This window comes from Diabrotica virgifera, chromosome 3 (assembly GCF_917563875.1).
Source record: "Diabrotica virgifera virgifera chromosome 3, PGI_DIABVI_V3a".
NCBI lineage: Eukaryota > Metazoa > Arthropoda > Insecta > Coleoptera > Chrysomelidae > Diabrotica > Diabrotica virgifera.
Window position 1 is genome coordinate 72749510 of NC_065445.1, and position 14123 is coordinate 72763632.

At 31.1% G+C, this 14123-nt stretch overlaps 1 protein-coding gene across 1 annotated transcript in view; it reads left to right on the top strand.

Annotated features, from left to right (window-relative positions):
* The window catches only part of LOC126881902 (uncharacterized), a 496017-nt gene extending 482591 nt beyond the window's left edge, over window positions 1-13426 (top strand). The window contains exon 5 of the mRNA XM_050646562.1: window positions 1495-13426. Coding sequence (XP_050502519.1) covers window positions 1495-1817 — 323 coding nt within the window. The 3' untranslated portion in view covers window positions 1818-13426. The remainder of the gene's footprint in view (window positions 1-1494) is intronic.
* Window positions 13427-14123: the final 697 nt, after the last annotated feature.

The window sequence follows — 14123 nt, forward strand, 5'->3', positions numbered from 1 at the left end:
AAAGAGAGATGGGCTATACGACGCAAGTGTTTATTGTTACCTGATTTTAGATGGACCATGGACCCACTGGAAACATTTGGCTTAAATATCGCGAAGAAAGTAAATTTCATCTTAACTCTATGGTTAGATACATTAATAACAAGATCATCCTTAATTGGAGTTATAGACGCTGGCTTGAAAGAGCAAGTAGAACGCAAAGCTGACCATTGGATAAACGTTCTAAGAAGAGTTGTTGTCACTACTAAATTACTTGCTTCTCAAAAGGACTAGTTTTTCGTTGATTCAATGAGGATTTAACAAGTTGCCATAGAAGAAATGACTTAAATTTTCTTGTATACATACTAGCCTAAATTTGACAACTTTGACAACAAATGGTTTAGTTAGTATATCTATCACCAAATTTGCAATGAATTCTTGGAAGTGATGAAATCAAAACTTGTAGAAACTTTTGACGCTGTAAATGCTTTACTTAAAAACTGGTGATCCATCAAACCGAATTGTGATATGTAGTATGTAGTATTATATGAGAGATTTTTAATGACTAGTCAAGAAAAAAAGTGATCTAATTTTTGTCGTATGTATTTTTTAGAAGATATTCTTTGTTTGCCATGTATTGTTTTGTGGAACTTTCTGTTTTTTTATGTTTTTAAATTAATATATTATTATTCTTAAAATATTTTTACGTTTGCTTTTCTTCTTGTTTGTTGTAAAATCATTTTGTATGGATTTTACAATAAACATTTTTGATGCATGTGTTCTCTTGTTAAAAGAACTGGTAACGAATAGCAATTAAGGGGGGCCCCTAAATATCCAGCGCCCAGGGCCCGAAGTTAGGTTAAACCGGCACTGCTGTATGCACTAGCATTTTAATTTAACACTTAATTTTGAGTTTTGTTAACTTTTCTAACTTGTAATTGCCCAATTATTTGAAGTTTATTACTAAGCGATAATCAACCGCACTACTCTTGCCACTTGTAGAACCGGATTGATCTATTTTCCTATATTCACCTATAGTTTCAAATTTTAAAACAAAATATTATATATTATTGGCGTTTCGACTTCCAAATAGCCATGTTTTTGGTTGAAAGCTTGGCATGTGATAATTTCATCCTTGGGTTGATATCAAATTCCTGATTTTTGGTGTTAAAATTAAAATAATCTTTTCTCAAAACGTAGTGGAAATCGAAACGTCAAAACTAATGAAAAATGTAATGTTTATTGTTTATTACAATCAAGCTGTGGTTTAATCTCATATAGATAATATTTAACATCGAAGTTCCTGTTTCTCCCCTCTTTCTCCGCTTACTGAAAAAAGTCAAAGTAGTTTTTTTCTCTTGATTTTATATTAGTTTGTTTACAACTATTAGTTTGTTATTACTGGTACGTTATACACATTGTTTCAGTTTTCATTAAAAAGAAACTAATTCTAATCAACTACATATAAATGATGCACCCTATCAATGGCGTTATTCTTATTTATTATATTGATTTTAGGATACAATAGCGTAGGTGAAGGTCTTTACGCGGAGCTTGATAGAGAAAGCGAATCTGAAGACAATGATCGTGATAGCAACAGTCCAGCCTACCAGAACTCTGCTTATACGGATCCCGATGCTCCCATTTCCAGCGCCCCAAGCAGTGCCTACTACTCGGACCTCTCCACGACTACAGTGCCAGAACGAGCCTACGAAATAGTTGGCTTAGTAACCATGCCACCATGGGACCCCAGTCCCGGTTCTTGCGAACTCAGAAGACCAGTGCAAAGGCTAGCTGCTATTAGTGAAAGTAGTAACAGTGTACCATCGGACTATGTTTGACAAGTACTAAAATTACGTTTAGAAAAATTCAGTACAAAGTATGTGACAGATGTTGAATGTTATTATAAATATATTATTTTAAACAATGTAGGGCGCAACTAGTAACTGTGATGACAGAAAATGTTTATCTTTGTACAAAGTAAGTAAACCAGATATATTTTTGTAACTCTTTAATTAGATTTATTTTATTTTTACTGTGTGATAAAATCGGAAATGTTTAAAGTATAAAATCAAATTTAATAGACGGGAAAAATATTCGAAGATATTATGAAATTACCTTATTTTAAAATGATTGTTTCAGTTTGTATATAAATGTTTGAGATAAAACTAAAGCTTAAAACTAAGATTGTTATATTAATTTCAAACCTTGTATTTTTTCAGTTAATTCTAAAGATCATTTTTATATACAGGGTGGGCCAATGAAAACAGTCCATCTCAATAATTGGCGGTATTTATTAGATTTTAAGGAAATGAGGAAACATGTCGAAACAACCCCTTGTTTTTAAATAGGGAATATACCATGTGCGGTACATCATTAGGAAGGCATTTACATGGAGTATTCAGACATAAGTATTCAGACATAACGATTGTCCACGATTTTTTTTCTATATTTGCACCGTATATTGCAAAAAAAGTCATAATTAATTTTAAGTGCAACACCTCTTAAAAATGAAACGTAACGCCTATGGTTTGCTAATATGTCATTTTTTTCTGTCATGGGCACCATTTTAAACATATAATTAATTAATTCGATAGGTATTAAAGATGAAGTTTTCAATTCTAATAGCAACATTAATAATATTTAAAAATATTAAAATATTACTAAAAGATTTTTAAATTGAAAACTTATTGTTCCATTTCCTTGGTAACACCTCCATGGCTTCTAAAATTTGCAAGCCAGATGGATGCTGAAGCGAAGAAGACAAGAGGGAATTCAAAAAACGTACAATTCACGACCCCGTCTGTTCAGCTGGTAAATTCCAACAGAAAATGGACCTAGTTACTCAAAAAAGTATCGACCAATATAAAAATAAAATAAAAATTCCATTTTTACTCAGTTGCAATGCGAAGGCAAAACAATCTTATTTTTCACTTAGAATATTCTAAGCGAAATTTTCCGTAGAATATTCCGTATTCTAAGTGAAAAATAAGATTGTTTTGCCTTCGCATTGCAACTGAATAAAAATGGAATTTTTATTTTATTTTTCGATAGGTATTAATTTAAGTAAATTGCTTAACGTATCATAACTTCTAATTTCTTTAATTTTCGTTACATTTCAATAATTCTTGCTTTTGCAGTATTTGTTTTAATTCAAAATCCACAAGGAAAAGCAAATGTTTTCCTATAGTTGGCTGTATACCATCAATCACAAAAATTGGAAAAAGTCCTTTGTAAAAGGTATAAAATTTTATTAAAATCCCTTTAAAGAGCTACACAACAAAACGTTTTCGATTTTTTATAAAAAATCATCATCAGTGTTAGATAAACTATCAGCGATAACTACCCTGAGCCACCAAAGAAAAATATCCGGGTAAAAAAACTTTAAATATAACATAGATGCGTTAAAAGTGCATACTTCAATAAAATGCCTTATGATGGTCACATGGCAACTAGGATAATGCCCTAAGGTAATGTATGGAAATTTCCCAACACGTGGGATCCAAATTGAGTTGTTTACATTCCAATGACTTAATGGCAACTCAGCCCTTTAAAGGGATTTTAATAAAATTTTATACCTTTTACAAAGGATTTTTTTCAATTTTTGTTTTAACTTTTCACTTTTGATGTGTAGAAAAATGACATATTAGCAAACCATAGTTGTTACGTTTCATTTTTAAGTGTTGTACTTTAAATTAATTAATTCTTTTTAGCAAATACGGTGCAAATATCGAAAAAAAAATCGTGGACAATCGTTATGTCTGAATACTCAATGTGCCGCACATGGTGTATTCTCTATTTAAAAACAAGGGGTTGGAGAAGTGAAAGAGAGGGGATTGACAAATGACAGATGTGTGTATCGTAAAAATGGGTAACCCTTGGAATAAAAATCGATGTTTTCTCATTCCCTTAAAATCTAATAAATACTGCCAAAAATATCGGGGTGGACTGTTTTAATTGGTACACCCTGTATATTTACGATATCACTTGCTTCAGAGCATTACATAATTTTATCACATATTGTATATTATTCTAAGAGATATTTTAAACACTTTTGTGGTATGCAGATACTAATTATTTAATAAATAAAAAAAAATTTACTTTCAATTTATTAAACTATGTAATGCTGTAAATTCTCTAAAAAGTCTCCGAAATATTATTTAAAAACCTTTATGGAAAGAACACATAACTTTTTAGTAATAAATTCTTCATTGTCGACGTTTCAACTTCGTAATTGGTCGTTGTCAAAATGACATTTTAAAATAAACTATTTTAGTAGCAAACCAAAAGAGTTAATTTTAAAATGCTGGAAAAAACAAATATTTCCATCTTTTGACTTAATCTTTCCTGTTGTATTATCAGTGTATTTTAGCCGCACGTCTGAGTCTACTTTATTCACTCACAGTTTCTTTTAAAGGTAGTTTATTTCTGTCGTCGTAATCATGTTAACAGATAAATATCTCTAGTTAATAATTGTTTCATTATAAATCATCTAACGAAGAAAAAATTATCAGCCATTTTGATTGTTTTCACCTATTTTACAAAAAATTTTCTTTCTTCCCTTCCTAATACCTTTTCAGGTGTTGGATTTGGATTTAGTTTAGCTACATATTCATCCATGTCCCCCAATCTTTTCTATCTTGTGCTATTATTTTCATTTGTTCAAGCGTTTTCTGTTTAATCTTTCTCGCATCAACTATTTGATGTTTCCATTTTTCTGTTTCTGTTTTGTGATATTTCTTGTTTTGTGAATTTTTCTCGTTAGTCTACTGAGTTTCATTCTCATCGGATGTCCATACCAGTTCCATTGTCTCGTTATTATTTTGTTCATTATTGATTAATGTTTGGTTATCCCTCTTATTGCCTCATTTCTTATTCTATCCTATTTGGTCTTTCCAGCTGTAGCTAGTAGATGTCTCATCTCCATTGCGTTTATCCTACTATATATTATGCTTTTTATACAGTGTGTCCCGAAAAGAATGGTCATAAATTATACCACACATTCTGAGATCAAAAATAGTTCGACTGAACCTAACTTACTTAGTACAAATATGCTCATAAAAAAAGTTACAGCCCTTTGAAGTTACAAAATGAAAATCGATTTTTTTCAATATACCGAAAACTATTAGAGATTTTTTATTGAAAATGGACATGTATCATTCTTATCATAGGAACATCTTAAAACAAAATTATAGTGAAATTTGTGCATCCCATAAAAATTTTATGGGGGTTTTGTTCTCTTAAACCCCCCCAAACTTTTGTGTACGTTCAAATTAATTCATTATTGTGGTACCATTAGTTAAACACAACGTTTCTAAAACTTTTTTGCCTCTTAGTATTTTTTCGATAAGCCAGTTTTTATCGAGATGCGGCTTCTCTTTTAATATATTGACATAAAAATTTTATGGGGGTTTTGTTCCTTTAAACCCCCCAAATGATTGTGTACGTTCCAATTAAACTATTATTGTGGTACTATTGGTTAAACACAATGTTTTTAAAACTTTTTTGCCTCTTAGTCTTTTTTTGATAAGTCACCTTTTATCGAGATGTGGCTTCTTTTTCAAAATATACCTAAAAATGTAAATTACAAATAAATTTTCAGATTATTAACAGGTCTCTATAATCTTACTTAACCATATACAAATATGTGGTGGATTCGACAAATATTCAAAATATCTCGATAAACACTGGCTTATAGAAAAAGTACTAAGAGGTAAAAAAGTTTTAAAAACATTGTGTTTAACTAATGGTGCCACAATAATAATTTAATTGGAACGTACACAAAAGTTTGGGGGGGTTTAAGGGAACATAACCCTCATAAAATTTTTATGCGGTGCACAAATTTCACTTTAATTTTTTTTTAAGATGTTGCTGCCATTAGAATGTCGCATGTCCATTTTCAATAAAAAATCTCTAAGAGTTTTCGATATATGAAAAAAAATCGATTTTCATTTTGTAACTTCAAAGGGCTGTAACTTTTTTTGTGTGCATTATTGTATATAGGTAAGTGAGGTTCAATCAATTTATTTTTGACCCCAGAATCTGTGGTATAATTTATGATCAATCTTTTCGGGACACCCTGTATATATTATATTGCTTTCCTCTTTGTTACTTCGAGGTATATTTTTCCATCATTGGTAATTATACTTTCAAGATAATCATATGCGGCAGGTAACTATTTCCAGTTGTGTATTTTTGCTTTGCATTTTATATTTATTTCATTTTCTTCCTTTTCGCCGATGTCCATTATTTTACTTTTCTCGATGTTTATTTCCATTTTCAATTTCTCTATTTCATCTGTCCATATGTTATAAGTGTTTGCATTTTTGTCACGGAGTCTGCTATAAGGACTATGTCAACCGCATACAAAAAGGCTTCTATTTTTACTGGCTATAATATTATTGTCCGTATTTGGTTGGTTCTTTCTCCAGTAGTTCTAGTCAACTCGTTCATGATTATTATAAATAGTAGCGGGCTAAGACTGTCTCCTTATTTGATACCTCTTTTCCAATTGAATTCGTCAGATCTTTCTCCTGCTATCTGTTCACGTCCTTTTACTACTCTGTATATACTTTTAATTATTTTTATCAGTATAATTCTTAGGTACATTTATGTTCTGCAAGCATTGCCATATAATTTTTCTTTCTATAGAGTCGAATGCTGCTCTTAGATCTATGAATGCCAGATGGAGCTTTCTCCCCGAGTCGATACTTCTTTCTATTGTATTTCTAATTATGTAAATGTTATCGTTTGTCTGTCTTTCTGGTCTAAACGCTGCTTGTTCTTCTCCCAGCTCTTAGCTCTTTTTCTACCTCTTGTCTTGGCATCTTCTCTACTATTTTCGTGTATATTTTAAAACATACCGACGATACATATTGCTCTATAATTTTCTCAGTTGGCGTGTTCTCCCTTTTTGTATATTGGCACTATAAGGTTACTTTGCCAATATTTTAGGATTTGTTGCTTTTCCCATGCCTCTTTGTATATTTTCCATAACAAGTTTATCCCTTCTTCTCCCATGTACTTCACCATTTCCGGGTATATGTCATCATCCCCTCATTGTACAAAATTAAAATGTGAAAACCTTTAATTATCATGTACCTACGTATGTCCATCCGTAAACATAACTCCTCCGTTATGAGAACAGATACCTATAATGACAAATGAAGTGATTGATGGTCTAGAGCAGGGGTCACCAATTAGCGGACCGCGGTCCGCATCCGGACCGTGAGCTAGTTTTGTGTGGACCGTCAATAAATTCAGAATATACCTAGTGTTTGGCAATTTTGAAAATGTTTGGCCATGAAATTTTGTACCTACTATGTTTGGCTCAACTTATGTGTGCGAAGCCGCTTTATCAAGAATGAACTTTATTAAAAATCGGTAAATATCTCACTTAACAGATGAATATCTCAACTCCCTAATGAGACTCAGTTGTGCTAAACTCACTTCAAACTTCAGACAGGTGGTATATAAAAAAATTTCATTGTTCTCTCTGATAATTTAATTTTTTAAAGAGTTTTCCCCCTTATTGTTATACTTACTAATCATTAATTTTGAAATTAAGTAAGCTGTAATATAAAATTGTCATGTGCATTTTTTTTATATTCATTTCCTCTTTACTATATTATGTTAAGTAGTAGTACTTTTCAGATGTGTATTTAATTAAAATAATTTTCAGATTTAATAAGTTTGCAACAAACACCTTGCATTGAAACTAATGTAGAAAAGATAACATGTTAATTAGCATTTAGTACTATGATTATTTATTTTAAATTCCTCAGTTTCCTTTCTACAACATTGAAGATGTCTAAAAACTTCATTAGCATTCAAAATATAAATTCCTATTTTTAAAATATTCTCAGTAACAATTTACAATACCATGATTTTATGTTTTTAAAAACCCATACCATGTTGTGCCAAAAAAACTATGTTCCCGATTTGCTAATTTCAATAGAGCCATTATCGTTCTGTTAGGGCATTAAGTTAATCATAATGATGTTTATTGTCACATTTGCTTATGATAGCCAGTTTATTTGTTGTTGTTTATTTGGGTTTAGATGACCGAAGACACTAAATCCATTCGCCAATTTTACTATTTTTTATTTTATTATATTCAAAATATACTGATAATTACATCAAAACAATACACAATGAATTTATATTTTATTTATTGTACCAGGAAAACTTACAGAAAAGTATACAGTAACCAATTAACAATCAGATATTATTAGCTTTCCTTTCTATATTAGTCCATGTATGAGGCCACTTTCGTCTGAAAAATGTTTCTGACTCGATTTCTTTGCGGATTCCTGTTCAAAAATCACCCCTTCAAACAAATCAGAAGGGTGCCGGTTGAATCAATTTTTTAAGCAAATTCAAAATTACTTTTTTGCCTCGAAAAATGTATTTTTAGGTTTCTTGGGTAATTATAAACAATAAAGGAATCTTGTAATATTTTTGAAAAGCTGATAGTTTTCGAGTTATAAGCGATTTAAAATCTGAAAAATGCGAAAACATTCATTTGCGATGCTTAAAAAAGTTTTAATAAAATGACAATCTTTTTTATTTAAGATGACCCAAAAATGCTAAAAACATATTTTCGCGGGTAAAAAAGGTGATGTTTTGAATTTGTTAAAAAATATATTAAACAATTTCTGCCCAAAAAACTTCCGCCGGCACCCTTCTGATTTGTTTATAGGGGATATTTTTTAACAAGAATCCACAAAGAAACCGAATCAGAACAGTCAGACACAGGCAGCATAAATCCGGACCCCGGAAGTGTCATAGGTTTTCGAAACGGACCCCCAGGGAAACTAATTGGTGACCCCTGGTCTAGAGAAATTAGACATGTACTTTCGGTTCCAGCTGGTTTAAGTTTCATGTCAGCTAATATATTTTTTTGTTTCAACAATTTTTATTTTTAATTTTGGACCTTGTTCCAAATATTTCCATATTTTCCCTCCCTGTGTATCCGCTACAGCTTTAGATCACGTTAGGTGAAAACCTAGGACTTACGAAGTCTAATAATTTCTTGTTTTAGTTCATACGCCATACAACAAATATTAAATACAAAGATAATACCTGAGATTCTATAAACAATTAAAAAACGAAAAATTATCGTTCCTTAACTATCATAATCTTCTTATTGATAATTGTTGCCTTGGAAAACGATGTTTTGTTATTTTCAGCGGTATGTGTTCCATTCTTCTTCTTCTTCTTCTTCTTCTCGATGTGTCTATCCGTGACGAATGTTGGTGATCATTATTCCTTTACTTATCAAAATAATTTAAAAAATGTACAATCGGAATAATAAAATCAAGGATTATTTAAATGCTTATTAAAATAACGACAATTTGAGAATACTCAAATTTTAATGAAAATAACTATCTCGAAATTTGGAATACAATCTACGACGTTTTATATTTTTGTGCCATGCACCTTATATTTATGAGAATAAAGGTTTCTGCATACTCTTATCGACATCATCTTGCCAATGTATGTGTACTTATAATTGTAGAATTGATTTATATAAGTAAATGTCTCGAAAATGATTATTGTAGATATTGTATAAACGTTTAATTTATAAACAATGTATTTAACATTCCACTAGCATATAATTATTGTTATATATGTGCAATTCAAAATGTCAATAATTTCATTCACTAAACCTAAATGATATCTATGAATTTTTCGACTTCGGCAAAGTTACTTTATTTTAATGAATAGCCTTTTGCAATTCTTTAATATTCTTTTATCTCTTGCTTCTATCTTGTCGGATAACCACTAAATATTAAGAGACTTGATATGGTTTTAATATTTTTCTGTGATTCTCAACCTACGTAGTCAATTGCAAATTTGTATTAGAATCAAACATCAGTTTTAGTAGACGGTTTGGAATCACAGGCTCTTAATATTAAAAGAGGAATACGGCAGGGATGCCTCTTGTCGCTCCTACTTTTCAGCGTTTACTACGAAAGAATTTTCAGAAATGCACTTTCTGAAAATCAAAAAGGTATAATTGTGAACGGTAAAGTCATCACTAATTTGCGGTATTTGGACGGCACAGTACTCAAGAAGATCTATTTAGGGTGGCAGTGAATAAAATTAAGATAGCTATGATGGTAACCAACATTCTCAAAGGACATGGTACATGAAGAAGAAGAAGTTAATTAAACGGAAATATCTTAAGTACCAATAAAATAGGAACCAAGTGAAATACCGAATATAAATTATTTACCGAAGACTATGGTATTACAAATAGCATAGAGGAACATTACAAATTGTCAGATAATATCAAATAAACTACTAAGTAGGCTAAGATGGATTCAAATTTATCAAAATAGAAAGGACTAAGCGAAAGAAGGGAAGCCATCTATAGATGTTGCCAACTTTCGAGCAAATATGTAATATAGCAAGTATGATTTGTAACTGTGTTTTAAACTTAGTATTTTTTGGCCTCAATTGGAACGTTATAAAAATCGCATAAAATGAAATATTCCATAGTTTTTTAATTAATATTATTTGGTGAATTAATGTACAAAATGTAGAAGCTTAGGCTTTGCTGTAAATACTTAGTTACGAGGCGATTTAAAACTTTAACATCCCCTCTGTGGCTCAGTGGTAAAAAGAGCCTACCTTTGGGTCCAAGGTTTATGAGGAACCCAGCTGGGTAGGAAATTTTTCTTTATTAAAAATTAATATATAAAAATAATAAGGAACTTGCATAAAATTTTAAATTCGAAAAAAATGTTATAAATCACAACAGAACATAATTTAAAACATGTATCAAAGATAAAAAAGTTTTTTTGGCTTTCGTTTGGCTCCTAACGACGATAAAAAATTCAAATTATACCAGCTAGCCCAAAACGCGTCGTGACGTCATCCGGTTATATGTTTACATTCTGCACCAACAAAGTAAACAAAATTGTATATAATTTTAAATTAGACATTATAAACGTCAGTAGAAAATACAGTTATGTGACGTCACAAGTGTTTTTGATCGTTTGAACTATTCATAGAAAACTTGTATTTTTTCAAAAACTGTATCAAACTCCAATCTCAACAAACTGGTATATTATTACAATGACATACGATAAATGTCATTAGAATATAAATATTTTCCCCTTATTCCGCGACGATGAGCTGGCCAAATACCCAAGTAGGTGGAGACCAATAAACTAAAGAAGGAGAAGAAGAATATACCTAAATATAACAATAATCATAACTGTATAATAAAACTATGTGACGTCACGGGTCGTTTGAACTATTTTATACTGCAGAAAACTTTAAATTTGTATTTCTAAGTTATTACAAGTTTTTGAAGCGTGAAATTTTGCAAATTTCATTTTTAAACAAAACTGAACATTATTATGTAATAAAAAAATGTGCAAGTTCCCTATTGTTATCCTCGTGGGATCGGTACTCACAGGAGAGACCGCCGACGTTCGAATACAATTAGCGTCTCTTTGTAAAGACAATGAAGTAGACTTTACTAAGTAACAAGACATTTACTCAACACACATTACACTATGAGTGCGAAATCAGCTGTACCATGCCAATGGCCTTAGTTGTTGGGTATTAAGCTAAAGGTGTACCACTTGCCGACACGATATACATATGTAGTTTGAAAATGTAATATTATTTATGTTTAGTGAAAATTAATATTAGTTTCTGTAAATTTTAATATTGAAAACTGCAATATTCACATAATTTGTAATAAAAATAATTCAAAATAAACCTACAACCCTGTATTTTTAGAACCGCCTAAGGTGGACATTTTTTATCCTATTGTAAATTTAATAATTTTATGCAGATGTTTAAAATCCGTTTGTCTTTACATTTTTTAATTATATCAGTGAAGCAGCAGGATTGTAGTATGGTTTAATCAAATCTAATATTTTAATATATGAAAAATGTCAATACTATAACAATATTATAGCTCGTCTATGTAATTACTAGACTTCTAGGTTTATCGCATAGTGTCTTCACTATGCGATATGCTACCATCAATTTTTCTAAGGGTTTTCATTTCTGCTATTTCTAGCATTGTCTCTGTTTCTCTGTGTCGGGTCTTATTTCTGCTGCGTATATCGTTATTAATTTGAGGTCTGTTTTGTTAATTCTAACTTCCATTTCTTTCCCGATATTTGGTTCCTCAATATTGTTTTATACTGGGAAAGGCCAGATGGAAGAAGGTCTGTAGGACGGCTAGAAAATGGTGGAAAGATGCAGTCAAAGATCTGGAGAAAATGGAAGTGAGACAATAAGAATTAGTGGCACAGGAGCGGCAAACATGGAAGGCAATAGTAAACGCGGCAAAGACTCACAAAGAGTTGTAACGCCATTGATGATGATGATGAATATTGTTTTATTCAGGCATCCTGGCGGCTCTGTTTGCTCTATTTACTTGATCTTCCACTTCTGTCTCGAGCTCCCGTAGAGTGCGCTACCCAGATATTTCAGTCCAGCGAAACATACGTTGTAAATCATCTTCACTTTGAGAGATTAGTATTGCGTCGTATCCGTAGCAGATTTATTTTAAGTTGTTTTCCTCCTAAATTTTTTCGTTCTTTTTTTTAAAAAGGTAACTTAGTGTTCCATACAATTGCCTTCTTCTACTTGCATGGTAAGATTTTCTGAATTCATAAAAATTATAGGCGTTACTTTCTGAGCTTGATAACTTTCAACTTGTATCTCTCTTAAAGCAAAAATTTGGTAGATGACTCCCCTTCTCCTCCTAAATTCAGATTGTTGCCTTCTTATTATGTATTCCTATTTTGGTTAGTTTTTTTTGGTACACTTACATACGTTACTTATCTTTTATTATCCCCTTGTTCTTGTTTTATCTCCTTTTTTGTCCAGGGGCATAATAAAGCTTCATTCCAGTTTCTTGGCACGCGTTGTTGTGTCCATATCTCTTTTATCAAACAGTGTATATTTTTTATTAATTGATCATTTCATTATTTCAGCCTTTCTGCAATTACTTTTTCCTCACCTGTACTTTTGTTAGATTTCGAGATAAGTAATATTTTTACTCAATATCCCAATGCTTAGTGTTTCTTCTGATTTTGTTCTTTGTATCCCTACTTTAATATGTCCATTTCCTTGCTTAGAAGTTCTCTAAAATATTCTCTCCACGCCTCATTGCCACTTTTTTCATTCGCTATAGGTTGTCCTTCTTTATCTATGACAAATAGGTACCTATTGTTTTGCTGTATCCCCTTCTTTTCTCGTTAATCTTTTGGTAGAAATTTATTATTTCCTTTTTCCATTTTCTGAAATGTTCTTTTATTTCATCCAGTTGTTTTTCCTTCATTTCCCTTTTTGTCTGTATGGTTATTTTCTCTATTGAGTATATCTTTGTTTGTTTATTTCTCCTTAATTTGTATAACCTCTAAACGTAACTTATTTCTTATAATTCTTTTTCACATTCCTCATCGAACAATTTCTTCTTATTTTTAATTTTTTTTTTCAAATTGTTTCATACATTTTCCATTAGTTGCTATTGCACTATTTTCCATTTCTTATCTATAGTTCCATTTTACTAAGTTCCTTGTTTATCAATAACCTGTATTTTTTCCTTTCCTCCTCTTGTTTCATTCACTTTCGTTCTTTGTATGTCTGCCGTCTATTCCTGCCGATGTTTTCCACTAAATAATTACGTAAAACTAGTACCTAACTCAACTATCACTAAGTTTGAGTGAATACCTGTAAATTAATGAAATGGGACTCTCTGGTGAAATGAGAAGGATACAAAAATCCGTCTAGGCACATGAAGCAATTCGCGAAGCCGTTAGTTTGAAAGTATACCTTTGTACTAGAACCTGATCAACACAAACCTTTTATACATTTTGGGATTTTAATCTATAAAAATTAGTATGTAATACATAGACGAATGTTATATTTTTGGTAGAAAAAGAAAAGTTGTGTCCAATATTGATGACAAAATTTGATACGATTTTTATATTTTTATGTAGGTACTGATAAGATTATGCGAATATAAATTCGATAGTTCCAGATGTCGGAATAGACATAAATACATTAATAGTCATTAAATCCATTGTGGATATATTTAGTAGTTTTTTATTAATCCACAGAGAACGGCAGTTCTCACCAGTGGCGCACAACACCCCTACATGCGACAC